Raw genomic sequence first — 22276 nt, 5'->3', positions numbered from 1 at the left:
GCCCCTTGGAATTGCTCCATGGGCTTCTCTGCTCTATTTCTTGTCATGTCTGGTGCAAATCAGAAGTGACCTTGTTAGAAATTCTTTTATGGAAAATAAAACTGAACAGAGTTTCAAGAGTGTTACACAGTGTGTTAGAAAGGGTTATTGCTCTATTGTTCTATTTTTCTAAGACATAAGAAAGGGCAAGGGCAGCAGTAGCAGCTATACAACTATATAGTAACAATCTATAAAGCTACAAAGATATGAAAAAAGTAAAAATCTTTAGGCATAAACACCAGTACTTTCCTCACAAGGTAAGATAGTTTCAGAGCTATTTCTCCATAAGCAGAACATTAGTCACTATGAGTAGGACAACAGTCCAAGTTCCAGAGCACCATCATGACCTTAGATGAGATTTTTTCCCTCCAATACTCAGATTTTTGACTGTTTCAATCATTCTTGAAACAAAAAAACCCCACAACAACTCTCCAAAAAAACCCCCTCACATCCCTAATGGATCAGAAAAGTTTTCAACTCAGGAGAGTGAATAATTTGGCTTTGGCTTTCCTTGACTTAGAATCACAGAATCATTAAATTTGGAAAAGACCTTTAAGATCATATTCAAGTCCAACCATGAGCCCAGCACCACCATCATGTTCACCAATAAACCATGTCCTCAAGTGCCACAAACACATTTTTTTAACTCTTTCAAGGACAGTGACTGGAATATTTCCAGTCACATGATGATCACACCAATATCATATTAGTAAGATATGATAGTTTTAAGGTTTAAAGTCTCCATTAAACAACAGATTAACAAAAAAATGGATTTGTTTAGACAGATTTCATTGGAGGTTTTAAAGTGGAATTCTGAATAAAGTTGTTTCAATTAAAAAAACAGTCCTCAGCAAAGTTCTCAGTCCTTAAAGCAAAGACAAAACAAAGTAATTTAATCTATTTTCTCATTTTGATTTAAGACACTCATACATAACTAATTCCCCCTTTTTCTGTTAATAAATATATTAACCTTAAATCTGGGGATGTATTCTTTTATACTGCCTTCAACAAAGACAATTGGTTTACAGAAACAAGGTAGTTTATCCTCTTGAAGGAATTAATGGAGTATGTTTGCCTAAAGTACATTAAAAAATTATCTAATTAGCTGAATTAATTAAACATAAACACTTAAAAGGGTTAAACTGAGATCAGGACATAGCTGTATTATAAATTACACAGATATGAATACCAGACAATCCCTGAAAAAAAGGGCTAATGTAAAAAAGAACACTAAGAAAGAAAACCAAGGTATAGGAAGGTGAATCCCCACTGTTAAAAACATGTTAGCAATAATTGGATCTAAGAAATTGATTTTCCACATAAGTGCACTGTCAGGTCAAGTTCCTGTTCCTTTTAATTTTTAGACTTAGAGAGTATTTGGGGTTTGGTTTGGTCTGAAGCAGTGCTAAGTAAAACTTCTCCAAAGGAAAAATTATAAAGTAGAAGAAAGGTTGACACTAAAGTCTAGTTAGAAGAGTTACTTTTAAAAGGCAATTTCAAGATCTCAGCACCAAGAGTGAATAAAGTGGAGAAGAATCCCCCACAAGTGATGCAGGAGGAGTGGAATGGCTGGGGATACTCACGGACACAGAGTGAAAGATAATGAGTTTGAGTATTTCTGGCTCTCATCCATCAGGTCCATAAACATAATAGCTAAAGCTTTAAAACAGATTGACTACTTGTCAAATAATCTAGGAAAGAATTGGTAACAATGCATACATCTGAATTCTGGATGAATTCAGCTTTTACAGTGCTGCTGTCTCTAATATCTATAAGACCAAAAGCAGTGCAAGTGAGGTGCTCTTCACTCTATAAGGATGTTCTGTGTCTCACTTCTGTAAGGGAATTTTCTTGAACAAAGCATAATTTGTGCATGAATTCAAGCTCTGAGATTCCACTTTCTCCCTTCCAAACATGTCAAACTTCACTGGACTTAACAATGAATCAGACTTTGAAATCTGAGATCTGAGATTTTCCTATTATTGCCTTTCAATCTCACTATAATCTCTCTCATTTGAAGTATTGAATAGGATGAATTCTACCACATCAGGTAGCTAATTTTTTAGTCAGAGGTGGTTATCTTTTCATTTCTATTCTAGCTGAGGACCAGAGCTATATAATACTGTCATTTTTTACATTGACTCAAATGGATTTAAGTGCAAACACTTGAGATACAACTGGAGATAGAACTGCCTGTCTGTCTCACTCCATGATGGAAGCAAACTTTTCTATCTCCTCAACAGTGCTGTTTTCAGCCTGACAGGATAAACTGTGAGTTTTCAAACCTCATTTCTAAAACAAATCAAAGGTCTTTCTAATCTGAGAAGCCTGTGTTATGGTCCCTGACAATACATCCAATTATTGAACATTTTTTTTGTCTGCAATATAATGTCTGGAAAAAAAAATTAAAGTATTTTCCTTATTTTGATTATGTTTTCATTCATATTTTAAATACAGCTTTTTGTGCTTTTTTAAAGTTATCTAAAATTAATATCATAACCACAGCAATTGAAATTGCAACAGAGCACAAATCCCACACATGCCTGCTGATTCTGCTTTGCAATCAAGATGTTTCCTGGCTGGTTTTGCTCATCCCCTCTTAGCAGACAGACTAACAAGTCAGGTGAGAAGTGTTTTATAAAACTCACATGTATCTGTAAACTAGACCTAGCTATTCTACAACTACAGTTTGTGTCTCCTGAAGAAATGTAACCTGTGTGTAGAATAATATTTTCTGTAGTACTCCTTACCTTAGGATTTCAAAGTGCTTTTGTGGTGGTCTGACCTCTGGCTGGAGGCCAGGTGCCCAAAAAAGCTGCTCCATCACTCCCCTCCACAGCTGGACCAGATAGAGACAAAGAAAAAGAAAAAAAGAAAAAGAAAAAGAAAAAGAAAAAGAAAAAGAAAAAGAAAAAGAAAAAGAAAAAGAAAAAGAAAAAGAAAAAGAAAAAGAAAAAGAAAAAGAAAAAGAAAAAGAAAAAGAAAAAAAGAAAAAGAAAAAAAAAAAAAAAAAAAAGGGAAAAAGTAAGGCTGCCTTTACATAACTGGAAGAAGCCAGGTATTGGCAGCTCTGGTTTTCAGGGGGCTGGAAGTCCCTAAGGACTTAAACTTCAAAGATACCTGCTCTGGTGGGGAGCCACAAGAAATGCAGGACATTTGTGGAGTGCATTGATGCAATTTCCTGACACCAGTGATGAAGGAGACAATGAATGGAAGTTCTTTGGTGGATCTCATAAGTAAGGAGCAGCGGTTTGGGATGTGAAGCTCAGTGATAGTTTTGCCTGGACTGGCCATGAGATTGTGACAGTCAGGATATTGAGAGTAGGAAAGTGGGGAAAAGTGAAATTATAGCCCTGCATGTCATTTGGCCTGCTGAGTGACTTTCTAAGAAGATGGACAAAATAAGTGTGTAAATATTTTCCAAGCATAAGATACACAGGAAGATGGCTGGAAGTAGCCAGCATGGATTTATGGAAACCATGTCTGGCCAAAATGTTTCCTTTCAGCAATATTTTTTTCTTCTACTTGGGGAGACAAGGAATTCAAGAAATAGCTTAACTTGAACATGAACAGCCAGTGTCAGTAAGATTTGCATCCAGATTTTTTCCCAGACTGGGAAAAACAAAAAATGGAAAAAAAAGGTTGGAAGATTTTAAGCTGGAAAGACTAAGTCTGTTATCACTACAAATGTAGAACTTACATTTTAAGTAGAGAATAAATGATAAAGGTATTTTCCAATTCTGCCAGTTTCACTGTCCATGCCTTAATATGTAGAGTGGCTTTATCCAGTAAATCCTAAATATGCTTTATACATCTTAGTAGACCTTTTAGTTGCAAGACATGTCCATTCACATGACAACAAAAGTACACAAGATGGCAGTAGGCACCTGCAGAGCTGCAAAACTATAATGACTATCAAATTCCCAGGAACTGAAATACAATTCCTAAAAAAACTCACCAAAATAAAAACCAGACCCCAAAAGGAACAATCCAAAAAGAAAAAAAAATGTTGGACCCATTCTGGCTTTTACCACAATGCAGAGCATTCTAATTTGCTAATATTGTCTGGAATTTTTTTCATTGACAAATTTGAAGGTTTATCTGTATCAAATTGTTTTGTTGGCTACAGAGCTCTTATCCAAAGGCTCAAGTGTATTAGGAAACTGGTTAGTTTTCAGTTTTATCTTGGACACACTAAGGTTTTTAACTTCTTAAAAACCATACCTGTGACAATTTTCTACTGGAATTCTCAACATGCATCCTTGCACTTCAGAAAAGTGTATGAGATATTCTCCTGCACTTTCAGAAGCATAAATACCTCTTCAGGTCTTTAATTTATTTTTTTATTGTTATTTAGATGAAATTGTGAAAAAAAAATTAAAATACTATGTGTGCTTTTATTACTGGGGGTATGCTGGTTTTTCTTTGTTTCTTAAGTCATTGGTAAAGACATGTTGGAAACACTAGCAAGAATGTATTAAGAAAATAAGAAATTCAGACATTCTAATACCTGTTTGGCAGATTTAAGTGGTATTAAATTTAGATATGTCAATATTATTTCTTTTACTGACATATGCATATTCCAGCAAACATTCCAAATGCAGTCTAGGAGTTGTTAAATTACTGCCACTTGATTAATAAAAATGCTCTTTGTGCCTCTGAATCTTTAGTGATGTAATGATGAATATATGTCTTCTGCTGTGTAAAATGATTTTAAAAAAAACAGTAATAATTGGAAGACTTTCTTTTTTAGAAATAGTTGCTTTAGGCAGTAAGACTAGTGTATAATTTCCCTTTTTAGAGGTTGTTAATGCAGCTTAGGACCTGACACTGTGCTGACTTGAATTCTTCCACTCACTGGAGAGTAGAGAAGAAAGAGGAACACTGCTTTGTGTTTTAAAGATTTTACCTCAACATCTCTGCAATTAGAAAGTGCTATTCCCACAGTATCTGGGGGTCTAACTTCCTCAGGGGAGCCTAAACACTTGGAGAATGATCTGCTTTGTAAATGGCTTTCCATTTCCATTTCCATTTCCATTTCCATTTCCATTTCCATTTCCATTTCCATTTTCCATCTAATCATTCAATTTGGGATTGAACAGTTGTAACTTTGAAACAGATCATTTTGCTATTGAAGTTTATATTTTACACTAAAGACTGGCATACGAAGAGTTGCACGTGAGTGTATGCACAAAGAAATTCAATCCAATACCAAATTGATCAGGAAATTAAAAATATTGTAATATGCTTTAGGTTTTGCTCAGCCCTTAAGTGTCAGGATTAGGTGATTATTTTAGTTCCTTTCCAGCTGAACTAATCTATTCTATTCTTCCCTGTTACAAACTGGATTAAACACAGAAGACCAAAGGAAACTAAACCTCTGTGAATAAAATGGATAGAACCCACAATGGTACGAAATATACCCAAAAAACCTGATTGAAATCAAATAAGGTTAGATGTTGGTGTAAAAAAACTTGATATATTTTATTTAACACTAAAAGTGGCAAAGAGGAAGGAAGTGTGGAGGAAGTGCGGAAGTGCCGAAGAAGGAAAGAAAGAAGTAAAGAAGTAAAGAAGTAAGTAAGTTAGTAAGTTAGTAAGTTAGTAAGTTAGTAAGTTAGTAAGTTAGTAAGTTAGTAAGTTAGTAAAGAAGTAAAGAAGGAAAGAAGGAAAGAAGGAAAGAAGGAAAGAAAGAAGGAAAGAAAGAAGGAAAGAAGGAAAGAAGGAAAGAAAGAAGGAAAGAAGGAAAGAAAGAAGGAAAGAAGGAAAGAAAGAAAGAAAGAAAGAAAGAAAGAAAGAAAGAAAGAAAGAAAGAAAGAAAGAAAGAAAGAAAGAAAGAAAGAAAGAAAGAAAGAAAGAAAGAAAGAAAGAAAGAAAGAAAGAAAGAAAGAAAGAAAGAAAGAAAGAAAGAAAGAAAGAAAGAAAGAAAGAAAGAAAGAAAGAAAGAAAGAAAGAAAGAAAGAAAGAAAGAAAGAAAGAAAGAAAGAAAGAAAGAAAGAAAGAAAGAAAGAAAGAAAGAAAGAAAGAGAAAGAAAAAGAAAAGAAGGAAGGTCTTTCCTCCTTACTGTGAGTCTTCCAAGGCCAGAGGTACAAAGGTCAGATTAAACAATATATGGGGATATCGACTAATCTCTGAGACTTTGGTGGATGCTAAATAAAAATTCCTGATGTTGAGAGAAACGTTTTCACCTCAATATCAGAATGATACATCTACAACTGACAAAATTGGATCAAGTGGTTCACAATTAAGGAGTTCTACAGGTATTAATTTAGTAATTTTTTTAACAAAATATTTTTTCAGAAAGCATAAAAATATTGTAAACTTCAAAAAAACATTAAAACACAATAAGAGATTCATGTTTGATGTTTAGACCTTGATACAGTCCATGTGAAATGCTGACCTCAGGTGGGAACCACAGCCAGAGCTCAGAGGGACTTCTCTGTTCCCCATGGTGTTTGTGTAACTGGAAGGGAGGGGCTGACCTGGACTGGGTGAATGTGAAGTGTGTGAGTTTCTGAGGATGTAAAACTTAGGATGTCAATTACTATCCATTGCTGTTCCTACCCTGTTTTGTTAACACAGTTCAGATACATCACTGAAGAATATTTTTCTCAAGCAGCTACCCCACCACAGATTCCTTTGCAATACTTTGTATTTTTTTTTCAAAAAAACAACCCCAAACCATTAGAAGATGGATTTAAATTCTGTAGGAAACAAATATAAATTGATATATGAAAGTCTTATATTTAGATACTGACGAAGAAATTGTTCCTGCTTCAATGACTTGACTCCCATATATAAACAAAATATAGAAAAATGGAAATCTGTTCTGTTGTGTGTGTGTTAAGCATTCATCCATTTATTCATTCTTCATCCTTAACAATGTTCTTTCTTCCCAGGCTAAATAATAACAATGCAAGAGTGGTTAAGCAATGGAAATTAATAATGCTACTGCTATATCCCCCAAAATAGAATTTCAGAGACAAGACAAGTCACCTATCACATTCATCATCTACTTGTAAAATCTGTTTATTCTGTAAAGGTATGTCTATTATTATTAATAATATGTATATTATTATATATATGATTTACATATAAGAGATGTATATAATCATATTTGATTATACATATATGCATAATAATGTGTATAAGTATTATAATAATATAATGTATTAATAATATATGTACAAATAAATATATGTATATGTATATGATGTACATATACATATATGTGTATGTTTTATATGTGTATGTTTTATACACATATATGTATATATAAGTTATTATACATATAAAATATGTATATTTTTATATCATTATAAAGCTTCATCAGTTAAAGTGCAATCCTGAGCAACAATAATGTGTTACATTGTATATATACATGTTGTATATACATGTTGTATATATATATATAAAAAGAGAGGCAGTACTTGCTAGAGCAGATTCCGTATTTTGGAGAAATGACTCTCTCTGAGGGTCACGAGGCCTTACAACAGGTTTCCCAGGGAAGTGTTCAAGGCCAGGCTGGATGGAGCTCTGAACAACCCAGTGTGGTGGAAGGTGTCCCTGCTGGCCTGGTTCCAGCTAGGACAGAGTTAATTTTTTGCAGGGAATATGCCCAGGATCCAAAGGTTATTCAATACCACCTCATGTCACTGTGGGACACAGGGGAAGGGACACTTCTCTGGGAGCAAGGACTTCTGTCCAGTTTGGAGTGGCGTGGCTGCAGTTGGGTCATGAGCTCTGTGGTGAGCATTTTGGCATTGAATAACTCTCTCTTCTCTGCACTTTTATTATTAATATTGTTCCTGTTACTGTGTTCTTATTTCATTGGTGTTTCCAGTACATTGTTCATATCTCAACATGTGAGATCTGGCCTGAGGGAGAATAGTCTTGAATGGCATGGGATGTGGGAGAAAATGTGCCAGTTTTTAGAGAAGTTCTCTGATGGTTTGAAATTTTACCACTGGACAACTACAGCACCCTGGTAAAGTGACAGAATATTTGCAAGAAAAATGCTGTGGCAGCACCAGAGAGGATAAACTTATTGCCATGTTGGGTTCTGGCTACTATTTATTGGACACTGCTGGTCACTCGACAGCACCCTTAGTGAAGGAGGAGAAAAACATAACAACAGGAACTGTGGTCACTCAAACTGCAGCTGAGCAAGAGGAACAACCTGTGCCAGTCACAGCAGCCCCTGTACTGCAGAAGAAATCCAAGACAAAATCAATTTGCTTAGTGATGGATGAGGAGGAAACAGGGCCCTCAGCACAGGAGGAAGAGGCAGGGCCAGAGATAATGCCCGGTCCCTGTCCCCAGGAGATCTGAGAGATACGAGAAAAGGTTTCAGCTGCTGGCTGGGTGAGCCCCTGGTGGCCTGGCTGCTCCAATGCTGGGATATTGCAGCCCATGATAATGAAACTTATTCCTTATTCTCCCAGATACTGTGTACTTCTTGATAACAGTAGAAAAATCACCTTAGTGCTTCAAATTGTTCTTGGCAGACGGATGTACCAAGTGGACGATATTTGACATCTGATTCAATAGAATAGTGGTTTATCCTGTTTAATTTTATTTCTAGATTTTACCTCATGTATAATGTTTCCATTGCTATTATTGCCAATAGGTAAGCTGCCCAAGAGAAATACAGAAAGATGATTTACATGCTCCAGTAGCAACCCTTAGGTTTAGGTGTTCTGTTTTGATGTGTGGGAATAAAAAAGAAAAGGAGGTCCAGATGAGGTCAGAAAAGGCAATAACAAATATAATTTCTCTGTATTACAGATCTAGAAGGGTGTGGAAAATGCCATCACTTCCCAAACAGTATAATGAAGTATAAATCAAGATACTTTTGCTTTGCAAAATAAATAAGTGAGGATTGTGGCAGACTTTGGTTTAGTCCTGAATAGATTATTTTCCAATTTATTGTTGAATGAAGAAAGTATGGTCAATACACTTTGAAAGTCTTTAGAGATGTCTAATGCTAATGTGGAGATACTTGCTGCCAGTTGGTAACACCTCTGAATTAGAGGATTGCTAGTTCTCTGGCTTCCTGCAGAATTTGCCTTATATTGTGAAAAACGTTCTTAGCCATTGAAATCATTCCAGTTCCATCATCATCTTTTGTTAGAATTTTAATTCAGGCTGGTACCATGCCTAGTTTTATGGTTTCACAGTGATAATCCTCATAAAACTAGCTGTCATAGATCCCCTCAATTTACATCTCTAATTCCCCTTTCTCTGTGCTTTCATAGAAACCACTTGCCTTGTGAAAACTCTGAAGGCAGCATACCACGGGTAACCTGGCAGCACTGGAAAGAACAGGAGCAGGGAAATTAGCTCTTTGGTTTTTTTTCATTATTTGTCTGTTCTTTCTTTTTGTTCCTAGTATTTTCTTAGGAGATACTTCTGCATTTCCTTCTATTGATGCAGGTTATTTACTCAGGAAAGTAGAGCAGAGTTACAAAGGCTTCCCAAGCTAAGGAGTACAGATTACTTTGACAAGCTGTTCTGGAGTTTTATATTTTATTTTGTGCCCCTGTCATGCTGAGGAGTGAGAGAGCAGCCTGGTGGGCAGCCAGTGGCCAATGAAGGCCAACCCACCACAATAGGTTAGGAAGATCTTAAATAACAATCCTTCAGCACCAGATGACAGTAATCCTGTGGGGAAATATGGATATATAGCATCATCTGATTTGTCAAGCAACTCTGAAATATCAGGTCTGAGCCTGATAAATGACCAAATCTGTCCTCATTCTGGAAGGAGTCTGACAAATTTCACAGCTAAAGTTTTCTTCACCTTAAGAACTTCTGCTCATTGACATTCATCCTTGAGAGATAAGATTAGAACTGGTATCTCAATCTCCTCAGAAAAGATCTCAGCCAAAAAGATCAAAACATGCAAAGCTCCAGGTGAGTCAGAGCTGAGAACTGTGAGAAGGCATTGTGCCATGTCACAGAATCACAGAATATTCTCAGGTGGAAGGAAATAATGAGGATCATAGAGTCCAACTCTGAAGGGAATGGCCTGTATTGGGATTGGCCCCATGGCCTTGGCGTTATTAGCACCATGCTCTGACCGACTGAACAAATCTCAGATATGTTATTTCCTGAACTCTGCATCAACGAGAAACCTGCCACTAATAATCTCATTTCCTATCAGTGCAATATTGTTTAGCCTTCTTACCTTCACTGATGAAAGGATGCACAAATAACATTATTTTAATTGTATAATAAGCAAACAGCTACAGGGAAAGTCACCTTAAAATGCAAAGAAATGTAAATAAACGGAAAGGCACAATGTGCATTGATTTTTCTCCATAATAGGATGGATTGGTCATTTGAAAGGCACTTTTCTATGAATCTACAAGTAACTTTTATTGCATGGCTGCTGGAATAACTAATCTGTCACACCATTTGCTATTCTCCTGGGAATTGTGGTTGGTTGTGCCAGCTGCAGTCAGAGTTCACAGAAATCCTCTGCAACTGCCTTCTCCCACACTATGAATCATAGCTGCTGCTGTGGATGTATTTTAAAATGTCTTAATTTTAATGAGGTTTTTAATGCTAAATTAATTTTGCATCTTCTTACTCACCAAGATTCAATGTAAACATTATTAAACTATTTTTTTTTCTATTGGCAATGTGATTCATTAGCAATGGGATTTTTTTAACCCTACCATTTTGTCAACGTTCTTTGCTTGTTTGAAATGATACAAATTAAGGTGAACATTGTTACTATGTTAAAGAAAATGACCATGCATGTGAAATAGGCAATTCTGGGAGCACCAGCAACGCACATTTATCTAGAAAGAAGGTTTGGGCAGAGTATAGACTATTCACAGTTCTTACTGCCCTACCTATGGATTTCAGCTGTTTTCCAGGGACCAAAGCTAAGGAGGAATAACAAAAAGAAACAATCCAAAGTAAATAACTAAAATTAATCAGCAGTCAAAATAGAGATTTCATTGAGTTTAAAGAATAAAGAAACACAGGGGAGTTGTGCAGATACAAAAACAATATTAAAATATTGGGGCAGTCACAGCTTCTCTGGGTACCCTGTGCCAGGGCTTCCCCATCCTCACAGGGAGGAATTCCTTCCCAATATCCCATCTATCCCTGCCCTGTGGCAGTGGGAAGCCATTTCCCCTTGTCCTATTGCTCCCTCCCTTGCAAAGTCTCTCCATGGCTCTTGTTGGCTCCTTCAGGCACTTAAGGGCCACAGTGAGGTCACCCCAAAGCTTCTCCATCTGAACAATGCCACCTCTCCCATCCTTTCCTCCCATCAGAGCTGCTCCATCCCTCTGCTCATCCTGGAGCCTCCTCTGGACTCTCTCCAGCAGCTCCAGGTCCTTCCTGAGCTGGGCCCAGGCTGGGGCAGCTCTGCAGGTGGGGTCTCACCTGAACAGGGCAGAGGGGTGGAACAGTGAAATAGACATGAAAAGGAAAACAGCAACTTAACGGGTTAGTTTCACTGGTAGTGAAGAGATTAAAAATGTGACCTGCAAAAGAGCAAAGAATGTGCCCTGTGTAAATGAGAGAAGGAGAAAGAAACCAAAGTAAAAGTTTAAATCCCAGGGTTTGAACCCCATCTCAAGGCTGCAGGGAACTGAAGCTCTGAGTGTGTTACATCAACAATTGTGCTTTTGATGAAAGATGCTATTAAAGATGACACAATTTCTAAAGAATTCCAAACACTTAAATATTTCTTTGAAGTTTTTGTCTCTCTGTACTTATGCAGGGTGTGGTTTTTAGGCATTTACAATAACTATTATGAACTTGCTCATGCACTCATTGTGGACAATTCTATTTTTTTTCAGACCCTTTATGAGAGCACTTGTAAGTTCTTATTTTTGGTACTTACTGAATTTTGAATATAGTTCCAATTAATCAGTTAGAAGATTTTATGGAATCTGCTAGATTTTCTATTTTTCAGGGACATATTTTATTATACTAAAATGGAGTTAACACAAAGATTAAAGGCACCAGGCTGGAAGTAAAAATCTCTGAATTTGTATCCTGCTCTGTAATAAATTATTTGGTCACACATAAATACTATTTCTCTTTACTTGTATAGAAAAACTTTTTTTTTCTTTTTCTCCATTCTATTGTTTTGAGATAAATGGGCAGGCAGAATTATAAATATATAAATATTTTATAAACATCAAAAATTTAAAAACGATATATTCTATGTTGGAATTATATTTTAACAATACTGGGATACAATAGTGTGTAAGTGAATTGGAGGAAGGCATCACTTTGTACTGTGTATTTTATTCAGTAGAGTTCCTACTACTAAATTTTTAACTGAAAACAAATTGGGTCATTTACCCTTGTAACTGTAACTCCTGGTCTTGCTTCATGTTGTCTTTTTGTCAAATTTTAAACTGATCTTATATTCCTAATTCAAACTCTAAGACATTGAAAGGCTGCTACTTAAATCAAACATCTCTGCAACTAAATTGAGATATGTGTGTGTTATAAGATTGCCTTAAATAGCAATAGTGAGCTTAATATCACATTTATAAGTAAAACTGAGTTGGGTATTGCAGGACCTTGGCTCATAATTTAAAAATCCAGTGGACTACTTTGAGAACACTCTTACAAATAAACACAGGAAAGAAAAATTTTCCTCTCTAGCTAAAATTTAGAGAAGGAATCAGAACTGAAAGAGCAGATAAGATGATGATTTTAAAAAAAAAATATTAGAAAGATCACTAGTTAATTAAAAAAAAAAGAAAAATAGCTTTAAATATATCAGTGAATCAATTTCTAGTGAAAGCAAATCTTCTGCAGCAGGAATGGGGTGAGGAATGTATTAAATTAAGACTAAAAGTCTGGGATAATTTTCTCTCAACTTCCAGTCACTCAGGAGAAATCTGACAATACCAATATTGTCCTTAAAACTAAAATCTTCCAAGTGTAGTATGTTTTTTTTAAAGTGAAGACAAAGCCAATTACTCAAAATTCAGTTAATTAGTTCAAGTGTGAACACCTCCCATTTTTAGACTACCCAAAAATGAAAATACATGGAAGAAGAGAATCACTCAGGCTGAGGAAATATGAAAACACATAGCAAGATTAATGAAGTTTGAAATTCTTTAACAGCATAAATATTTAAATATATTGAGTAATATAATGGTTTTACATTGTTATCACACATAAGTGCAGGTACACAGTTGAATGCCTGCCTGGAACATACAATGCTAAATTTGGAAAAAGCAAGCTGATCATTAAAAGCAGGTTCAGAAATTGCTAGAACACCCACCTTAGCTGGGGACAAGGGGACTGGAAACCACTGAGTTACAGCTTTTTGGCAGACTGAAGTTATACCTCTGTATGCTGCAGGTTGGCTAAAAAGAGAATTATGGAAGAGAGGCTTAGGAAATGTCAGGAAAGGCAGAGATCCTAATCTACAAATTGAAGAAGATGTGAAGAAGAGTTTAATGCACTATTACTTGATGAAAATAAATAAATCAGTATATTAATTCATAAGCAGTAGATTCTTTAGTATTCTGCAGTTGTCTTTCCCCCTGTGCTGTATTACAGCAAAGGTATAAATATTATACTAAGTTATTATATCAGGTTTCAGAAATTAGTTTAATAAAGATTAATTTAGTTATATTAGTTTCCCTGAATAAAGCACAATTTATAAAACCTTACCTAATTGATAATTTAGAAATTGATGACTTCACTACATAATTAACTACTTGAGCCCTTATGCCTGTGCTTATGTACCTTGCAAAAACAGTGTGTGGGAGGTGATACATTAAAGTTAATATAATAAATATTAAGGATGACAACAGATGGGCTAGCTGTAGAAATAAAAACAAAAGTATATTTTTGGCAAAATGACTTAAAAAAGGTAAGAAGACAAGCAACTTTTATAAAGGTTAAAAAATGCTAAACATAAATTGTCCTTGACTTATAGAAAGTGTACTCTTTTTACTCCAATGAATCAAGTAATTTGGCTAAAACCAGTGTGAATTTCTTGTCCTAAAACCAAATCTTCATTAGGCCCAAACAAGCTGTTTGATTGCTATTGAGTTACAGACTTTACCATTACTTCGTATTACTTTGAATCATGACTATTTATGAAGCCTGTGTCATTCTTGCAAGGCTGTGATGCCACAGCAAGGCACATCACAAGGACACTGACACTCTTGGGCTGATGTGGTGCCTGAGATGTCACTGAATATGCTTTGCCTCCCAGAATACACCTGAGAACACCAAGTGCAGTTTGGCTATGTAAACTCCACGGGTGTGCATATCAGAACAAACACTATTTGATACACAGCAAGCTGCCAAAGGCTGTTGTTGGCTGTTATTCCCTGGAAACTCCAGAAATACTATCAATAGCTCCTGTAAAAATTCTGTCTCATGAGGGAACCTTAAAAACACCAACAGTTTCCTCTAAGTGTTCCAACTGACTCCAACATCTATCCATCCTTCCCACCAGAATGCTTTCTGTAAAGTCCAAATGTCCTAGTTTCTTGATCTAGTTTAAGAGCTCTGATTCTGGCACTATCCAACGTGGAGATGAGTATTTTGCCTCCTTTCTAACAGATATTTGATCAGTATTTTACCTACTTCACATGATCTTTGTAAGATTATTCAGGTCTAAATCTTCCAGTCAGCCTTCTAAAAACACATTTCTTTTGGCTATAATTATTCTTGCTGTGCTCCTCAGAACTCTCTTCAAAGTATTGCATTGCTGTTCAGCCTATTTTTTTATTGTCTCAGATAAATCCACCAGTCCCATATAATTTAAAAACAGCTAAAACCAAGATACACTAATATTTCTTTGCCTGCTGCAAACATGCTTTCTATCCTAATAAAAAATCTCTTATAACTGCCGTTTAAATACTTATCAGGAGTCCTCTAGGTTTAGATGATATGGGCTGAGGCAGAGAAGGGTTAGAAAATCTCCCAAGGTCCTTTCCAGGTTGTTTCATCAAGATACCAACATTCTTCTGATTCGTGTGATTGCTAACACATATTTTATTATTTCTGACTCAAAAGGAATTTTCTATGTAAAAAGACAAATTAGGGTTTTTCTCTGAATATCTACAGGAAAAATTCATTGCACCCTTTATTCTCCTCGGTAGCCTGCACTCTGGATGGGACAGGTGGGACAGGAGGGAAGGTGTAAAGTGGAAGCAGATTCTCCAGGTTTTAATTAACACCCTCTACCTCTTGTTCCACTGTTTAGAGCCACAATAATGTTTTAAGGCTCAAATTCTTTTCTTGTTATACCTTACAGACTATAACAGAATATGTTGAACTCTTGTTCTTTTTACTTGGTACCTCACAGCCTTTGCATCTTCCAATAATTTTAAGCTTTTTAATTTTTTTTTAAAAAAATTATTATTCTACTTTGCTAACAGTACTGTTAGAAAGACATTAGTTGCCTAGAATGTGAAAAGAACATAAAGCCTGTTTTGCTAACAGTTATAAATAGTAATTTAAATATATTGGTCTTTAAGCATCTAAATATTGACATTGATGCAAGCAGATCACTAAACTCTGAAGTCATGTGTATAATACAAGATTGAATTAAAAAAATGAACCAATCCCCCAGTTAAACAAATAGACATTAGACATAATCTAGCATGGTATGTCTTTGATTGCTTTAGTTTTGCAATTTGACAGATGATGCTTTACATGGAAACCTCATTAAAAATTGCCAGTGGTTCTGTTTGGAAAGACTAATTTGTACAGATCATTTTGCCTTAATGAGGTTCCATGTGAAGATGAACTAAGATCTATTGAGCTGGTGCACTTTAATTAGTACTCTAGAGTTGGTGTTCCTCTTTGTCACTGTCATAATTTTTGACTTCCAATATAGATGATCAAATGAGAAAGCATCATTGGGGATGATGAACCCTATCACCAGTTTCTCCACTGCAAAATACATTTAAACCTGTGTAGTTTCTTTTTCTGTGCTAGATTCTAGGATTAAAATGTAAAATATGACTTATTTCATCTATCCTGATGATATGATTAGAGTTTCCTTATCCAAGGCATGTATTGCATGTAAAAGCATTTATAAAACAGGTATAATGTAAATTATATCTTTCTAGCTTTTTGGGTAGTGAGAGAGACTTCAGGAGCCTACTACTATCATTGTCCCATAAATAACTTTGCAAAGCAACAGAACTAAATGTTTGTGATTATATTGTTTTACTGTCACTAATCAGGAACAAAAGATTTGAGTAGATCAAGATATTATGTGAATTCATTGTGATTTCATTGAAGTTTGTGTTTAAAAGCCTGTGAAAATCTTTCTGATGTCACAAAAATTAGGTAAAACCAATTTACTAATTCAGGCCAATTCAGTTGTATATATACACATACATACATACATACATACATACATATATATATATATATATATAACTAAAATATATTTTTTGGCCTATTCAAAAAGATTTCCTAAAATTGACTTTAGAATGAAAGTAAAATATCATTAATGCAAATATAAACAGAAAAAAAGAAAATGGTAAATAGGGAGAATCCATGTGGTGAAATTTATTAAGAATTAAATTGCCATAAACATTTAAAAATAATTTTCTAATGCAGATTCTTTTTTAGCTTTTCTTTAGTTCAAGGACTTCCTGAAAGTCATCAATTTTAGTTAAGCAATTTGCTAGATAATTCCAAATTATTCTCTAGGAGAGGGATACTTCTCTATTAGATCCTGTAACATATATCAAGAACCTATGATAAAACTGAGGTCTATTTTATCTCAAAAGGGGTTTCCAAGGAGTATTTTCTGCACAAATATAAAAGCTTGAAATGGTAGTAAATAAAGCAAAGTCCACAGTTTCAACATGTTTAGGAAAAAAGCCCTGACAGTCACTCCAGTATTTTGCAAGAGCCTTTTGTTTCACTCACAGAAAAAAGGAAAACAAGCAAAAGAATTTCTGATTGTTTAATTGCATTATGATCCCTTTGACAGCATTACAAAACCCAATTTTCAAATAAAGTGTTTTCTCCAATTCTCAATTACAGTTTTCCTAAGCACTGCTATTTAAACAGGGCTTCAGGAATGTAGAACTGAGGATGAAAATCCAGTAAATGAAGGCACTGCAAAGCATAACAGGAAGAACAGATTAAAACTTTCAGCTTGAAAAAGCAGCTGATGCAGTAATAGGAACTCATATATTTCACATGTTCACCTCTGATTAATTTTTTTCATCCTATTATAAAAAGAAAAATTTGTATCCTGTTATACATCCTGATAACTCCTATAGCTAAAATCTCCACACACACACAAATTCACTGCTGCCCTCAGTTCTACTTCAGAAATTCACTTTTCACCAAGTTTCTTTGAGTAGTTGTCACCAAAAAGCTACAGGAGCATGAAAGTTTTCATGCAAGGATTTGCCATTTCTGCCTTGTTAAGGTCACTGTTTGCCTTAGGTTCTATACATTTTTATTATTTTTTTTACCTTTCAAGAGTGACTAATCCTCTTTGCTCTCTGCTGATGCTCCTCAGGCACATTTTTTTTTCTTGACATGATAAGGCTTGATTTTGACAATGTTTATCAATAACAAACAAAATTACAAGTGAAATTCTTAGATCAACATTTTGGGAATTGTTTTAAAACCTTTTAAAGAGTTTAATTTATAGATACTTAGTTTACTAATGCTCACTTCAAAATTATGTTGTTCATAGGTCCTCAGTTGCCCAGTGTAATAGATGTGGATGATAGAGTGAAAATGTAATTAATATTATGTTAATGTTATGTTATGTTATGTTAATGCTATGTTATATATATTATATTATATTATATTATATTATATTATATTATATTATATTATATTATATTATATTATATTATATTATATTATATTATATTATATTATATTATATTATATTATATTATATTATATTATGTCATTATATGTCATTATATGTCATTAAATTATATGTAATTTTATTTTATTATATTTAATTTTATTTTATTACATTTATTATATTATACATAGTTTAAGATATATTAATATACTTAGTTTATCCACCTGTGGAAAGTCTTATTGGCAAATTCTTTGAGAAGAAAATATTGAGCAGCAGTGAATGAAATTGCCAGGCCCAATGCACGAGTATATTTTACAATGCCCCCAGGATGGAGATGCAGAGCTGTGGCAGGAATTTGGGTTATTATGGGTAATTGTGTTCACAGTGAGTTAAATTTACTGTAGCATTGTAGAACAGTCAACAGCAATATAGCAAACAGATTTCCATCCATTCTGTAAACATATTATGCTGAGCATGGAACAAATAAACAGAGACAGCCTCTACAAGGAGATTTACCCATCAAGTGAGATGCCAGAATCACAGAATCAATCAGGTTGGGAAAGATCTTTGATATCATTCAGCCCAACCTATGACCTAACACCATCTCATCAACTAGACCATGGCAATGATTCTACATCCAGAGATGGTGTCTCCACCAACTCCCTGGGCAGCTCATTCCAACACCCAGCCACTCTTCCTGTGAAGAACTTCTCCCTAATGTCCAGCCTAAACCTCCCCTGCTGCAGCTTAAGGCTGTGTCCTCTTGTCCTGTCACTGGAAGGGCCCAGAGTGGCTCATGTGGTGCCACCTCCCCGCTCCAGCAGGGCCATCCCAGAGCCCAGGGCCCAGAAGTGTGTCCAGACAGGTCTGGAATATCCCCAGGGAGGAGACTCCACACCCTCTCTAGTAAATCTGTGTCAGTGCTCAGTCACTGCACAGGAAAAATGTTTTTCCTCATATTAAGGTGGAACTTCCTGGACATCAGTTGCTACCTCTGGCCTCTTGTCCTGTTGCTGGGCACACAGGATGTGGCAGCCATCCAAGGTAGAACAGTGTCTGTGTCCTTGTGGAGTTCCCACATCCAGCTCTTTCTGGAGGACTCCTGAGTCCCAGGAGTGCATGTCTCAAGGTCTGCAGCCCAGAGATGTGTGCTGAAGGAAACAAGTAAGAAGTTACAATTAGTGTAGGAAAATGAGGTGAACAAAGTATGGCAGTAGAGAAACATTACAAGCTGATTCCAGCCTTCTGCATCACTTTTTACCTCACCAAAGAAACAAGGAAATTCAGCAAAACCACAGAAAACTGAGGCTGGAAAGGGGGCAGGAAGGACTCCTCTCTCTGAAGTCTGCACTAGGGAAAGCAAAGATGTTTCTCTAAATGCCTCAGTAACTATTTACTGCATTTTTCCCCCCTCAATGTTATTTGTTTTTGTTCTTCTGTTATAATCTACTTTTTCCTCAATTCTCTTTTTGTCACTGCCTGTGCTGCATGAGCCCTTTCCTAATATTTCTGCAGATTTCTAATGGTGCTCAGCTTTGCCCAGTGGTTGCTCTGTTGTGCACCTGAAACTGTCTGAAATAAGCTGGAACTGTCTGTGACCAGCACAGGGCAGCCCCTGATCTCCTCTAACCGAGACACCAACACCTGGACACCTAAATCCAATACAATGACACTCATGGGATGCAAAAAGCTTATTGATATCTGTTCTTGGAATGCCAGACCTGCTGCTTGCTGTAGAGAGGAAATCCATAACTTTTCACAGACTGGTGTCATTCTTGTCACCAGGGCTAACAAGGCTGCTTTAAACATTCCAGATTTAGGATTCAATGTACTTGAATGCTTTTCTTCTTAGAGTGCCTTAAAGGCCTTGGTCCTGCAAATTAAAATGAGTTCATTGCATCAATGTGCCAGTGCAATAAAAATGTAAAGTTCAAACAAGAGGAACATTAATTGTGACAATATCAATAAATTGATGCTTTTTGAATTAATTTTGTCATTGTAACTGTCTAGCTGGCGAGACAGATAAACCAAGCTGCCAATAGTTACCTTTACTATTTCTGGAGAAAACCACATGAATTTTCCTCCATGTTCCAAATCAGCATTTGAAAATTGGAATTAAATAATAATAACCATTTGAAAATTGAAAAATAAACAATGTAAGGAAAAGATGGCTTTGGTTACTATAATTTTCACTATAAAAATATAAAGCAATAAATGATTTATAGAGATGTATAGACTAAAGAAGCTAAAATAAATGGAAATCAAAAGAGAGAGTGGAGAATATGCAACTGACTTTTTTCTTGCCTATGTCGCACAAGTTCAGCTTTTCAAAGCACTTTGCTTTTTTTTAAATAGTGATCCAGTATAATTTTTCTGTCCCACAGGTCAGAGTGTGCTTGTACTGTAAATACTCAAGAAAAAAAATCTTTCTCTCTTGAAGAGATGGTGAGACATTCTAAATTTAAAAAAAATTTACATAAAATTGGACCTCATTATTACAAATTATTTTATAGGACGGTTCTAAACAGCACCTGAACTGTACTTCTACCTGTTACTGAAATACCTCAAAATCCCCATTTTTCAGATTTCAAACTTCATCTTCCTTTCCAATGCATTTAAGCTGAAGGAGGGTAGATTTAGGTTAGATACTGGGAGGAAATCATTCCCTGTGAGGGTGGGGAGGCCCTGGCACAGGTTACCCAGAGAGGCTGTGGCTGCCCCTGGATCCCTGGAAGTGTCCAAGGCCAGGCTGGACAGGGCTTGGAGCAACCTGGAGTGGTGGAAGGTGTTCCTGCCCATGGCAGGGGGTGGCTCTGGATGGGCTTTAAGGGCCTTTCCACCCCAAACCACTCTGAGGTTCTCTGATTCTCTATTTCTGTGGTTCTGTGATCTCACCACAGTGTGATTTCAGCATAGTGACACCTTGCTTCTGAAAATTTGCTTGATAATTCACGTTCAGCCCTATGAGTTCTTTTCTTCACTTGTACCAGGATGTCTGCTTTTTATTTATCTCCTCCTCACTTTAAAATGGCTGGTGTACATTTGGCACTAACTTCTCAGGGGTTCAGCAGTGATGGGGCTTGTGAGATTATTTCTGTATGCAAGATGCACTAGCAAGGGGCACAAAAGAAGCAAAAGAAGCTTCTCAGGTTCCAGTGGGTGATTCAAATGCTAGATCAAATGCCATCAGAACGACATGTTGGTTTAGAAACTTAATGTTCTGGGACAAACTGTGAAAGTGAGCAACAATCCAAACTGAATGGCAATAACAATACTGAGAGATCTTCTGCTCTCCTAATACAGCTGTAGTGAAGAGCTTTTGGAAGCTTTTCTTTTCCCCTTCCCCTTCCCCTTCCCCTTCCCCTTCCCCTTCCCCTTCCCCTTCCCCTTCCCCTTCCCCTTCCCCTTCCCCTTCCCCTTCCCCTTCCCCTTCCCCTTCCCCTTCCCCTTCCCTTCTTTTCCTTTCTTTTGTTTGGAATACATGTATTAACACTATTATATCTTCTACATATCACTTTTTAAATGCCTCTAGCACTACTTGAAACACATTGGAAGTCTGTTTAATGTGATTCTTACTCATTTCTATACCCAAGCTGACCCTGCTCAACCATAAAACAGTGATGATCTGCCTGTAGAATGTTTCTGTCTGCCAGGATTTCATCAATTCACAAACAACCACTGGAAAGGAACAAAAAAAAGACTGAGATAGGCAAAAGGAACTGCCAGACTATATTTAGGATTGTCTTATATCACCAGTATAGGTACAAGATTTTAAAATATCATAAACAATTTAATCAGAAAAACAAATCTTCAGAAATAATCTTAAATGTATAATTGTTACTGAAAAAGAACGAAAAAGTTGTTTGGTATGCCAGAAGATTCTGAGTCAGTGTTCAAAACATCTCGACAGCATTTCTACAAGTAGATGAGAGTATGTGAGACAAACCCTTCTTGAAAAACAGCCTAAAGGGGAATAACCTACTCTGCAGTTCCCTATCTGAATGTGCATAATTTGGCCTTGGATATAGATGACCTGGACATGAGGGCTGGGGCAACAATGTAGTGTTTAGTACACCTAGACACAAGGGGAAACATCATTACTTTTGGACAGCTTTGTTCTTTTTCTTGTCTAGAGAACAACACTCGGTGGTCCCAACCCTGCTGTAGCTCCTGTAATAAGCACCAGCAATATAAATGGCAAAGAGGTGTGTATGGAGGAAGCCAGAGCTATCAGGGAACTCACATTATAAAAACCAGACATTGGTCAGTAACAGGAGTTTTAACTTCTTTGTTACAAATGGTACATGTACCCAGAAAAATAGATAGCACAGGGTGAGCTAAACACTGTCTCAGTGGGATTTAATATTGTTCATAAACAGCAGCAGGATGCCTCAAAGAGAACATGAGAGCTGAAAAAATCTATCATTAAG

General features: G+C 36.0%; 2 protein-coding genes across 5 annotated transcripts in view; both read right to left on the bottom strand.

Annotated features, from left to right (window-relative positions):
- Window positions 1-22276, bottom strand: part of LOC147651573 (uncharacterized) — a 98867-nt gene that overhangs the window by 48653 nt on the left and 27938 nt on the right. The gene's annotated exons all lie outside the window — the stretch shown is intronic.
- The window catches only part of LOC147651574 (uncharacterized), a 30627-nt gene that overhangs the window by 2203 nt on the left and 6148 nt on the right, over window positions 1-22276 (bottom strand). For 2 of the 4 annotated variants that reach the window (XM_086842900.1, XM_086842901.1), the window contains exons 1-3: window positions 19568-19684; window positions 18839-18997; window positions 13311-13395 (exon numbers count right to left, since the gene is read on the bottom strand). In XM_086842900.1, coding sequence (XP_086699026.1) covers window positions 13311-13395; window positions 18839-18997; window positions 19568-19596 — 273 coding nt within the window. In that variant the 5' untranslated portion in view covers window positions 19597-19684. Of the gene's footprint in view, window positions 1-12125; window positions 13396-18838; window positions 18998-19567; window positions 19720-21422; window positions 21525-22276 lie in introns of those variants that run through there. The other 2 variants (XR_015274138.1, XR_015274137.1) reach the window with 2 other exon arrangements.

The sequence above is a fragment of the Cyanistes caeruleus genome, chromosome 9 (genome assembly GCF_971803275.1).
Source record: "Cyanistes caeruleus chromosome 9, bCyaCae1.hap1.1, whole genome shotgun sequence".
In the NCBI taxonomy this organism is placed as follows: domain Eukaryota; kingdom Metazoa; phylum Chordata; class Aves; order Passeriformes; family Paridae; genus Cyanistes; species Cyanistes caeruleus.
Note: the sequence above shows the minus strand (reverse complement) of the source record. Positions and strands in the feature narration are given on the sequence as shown.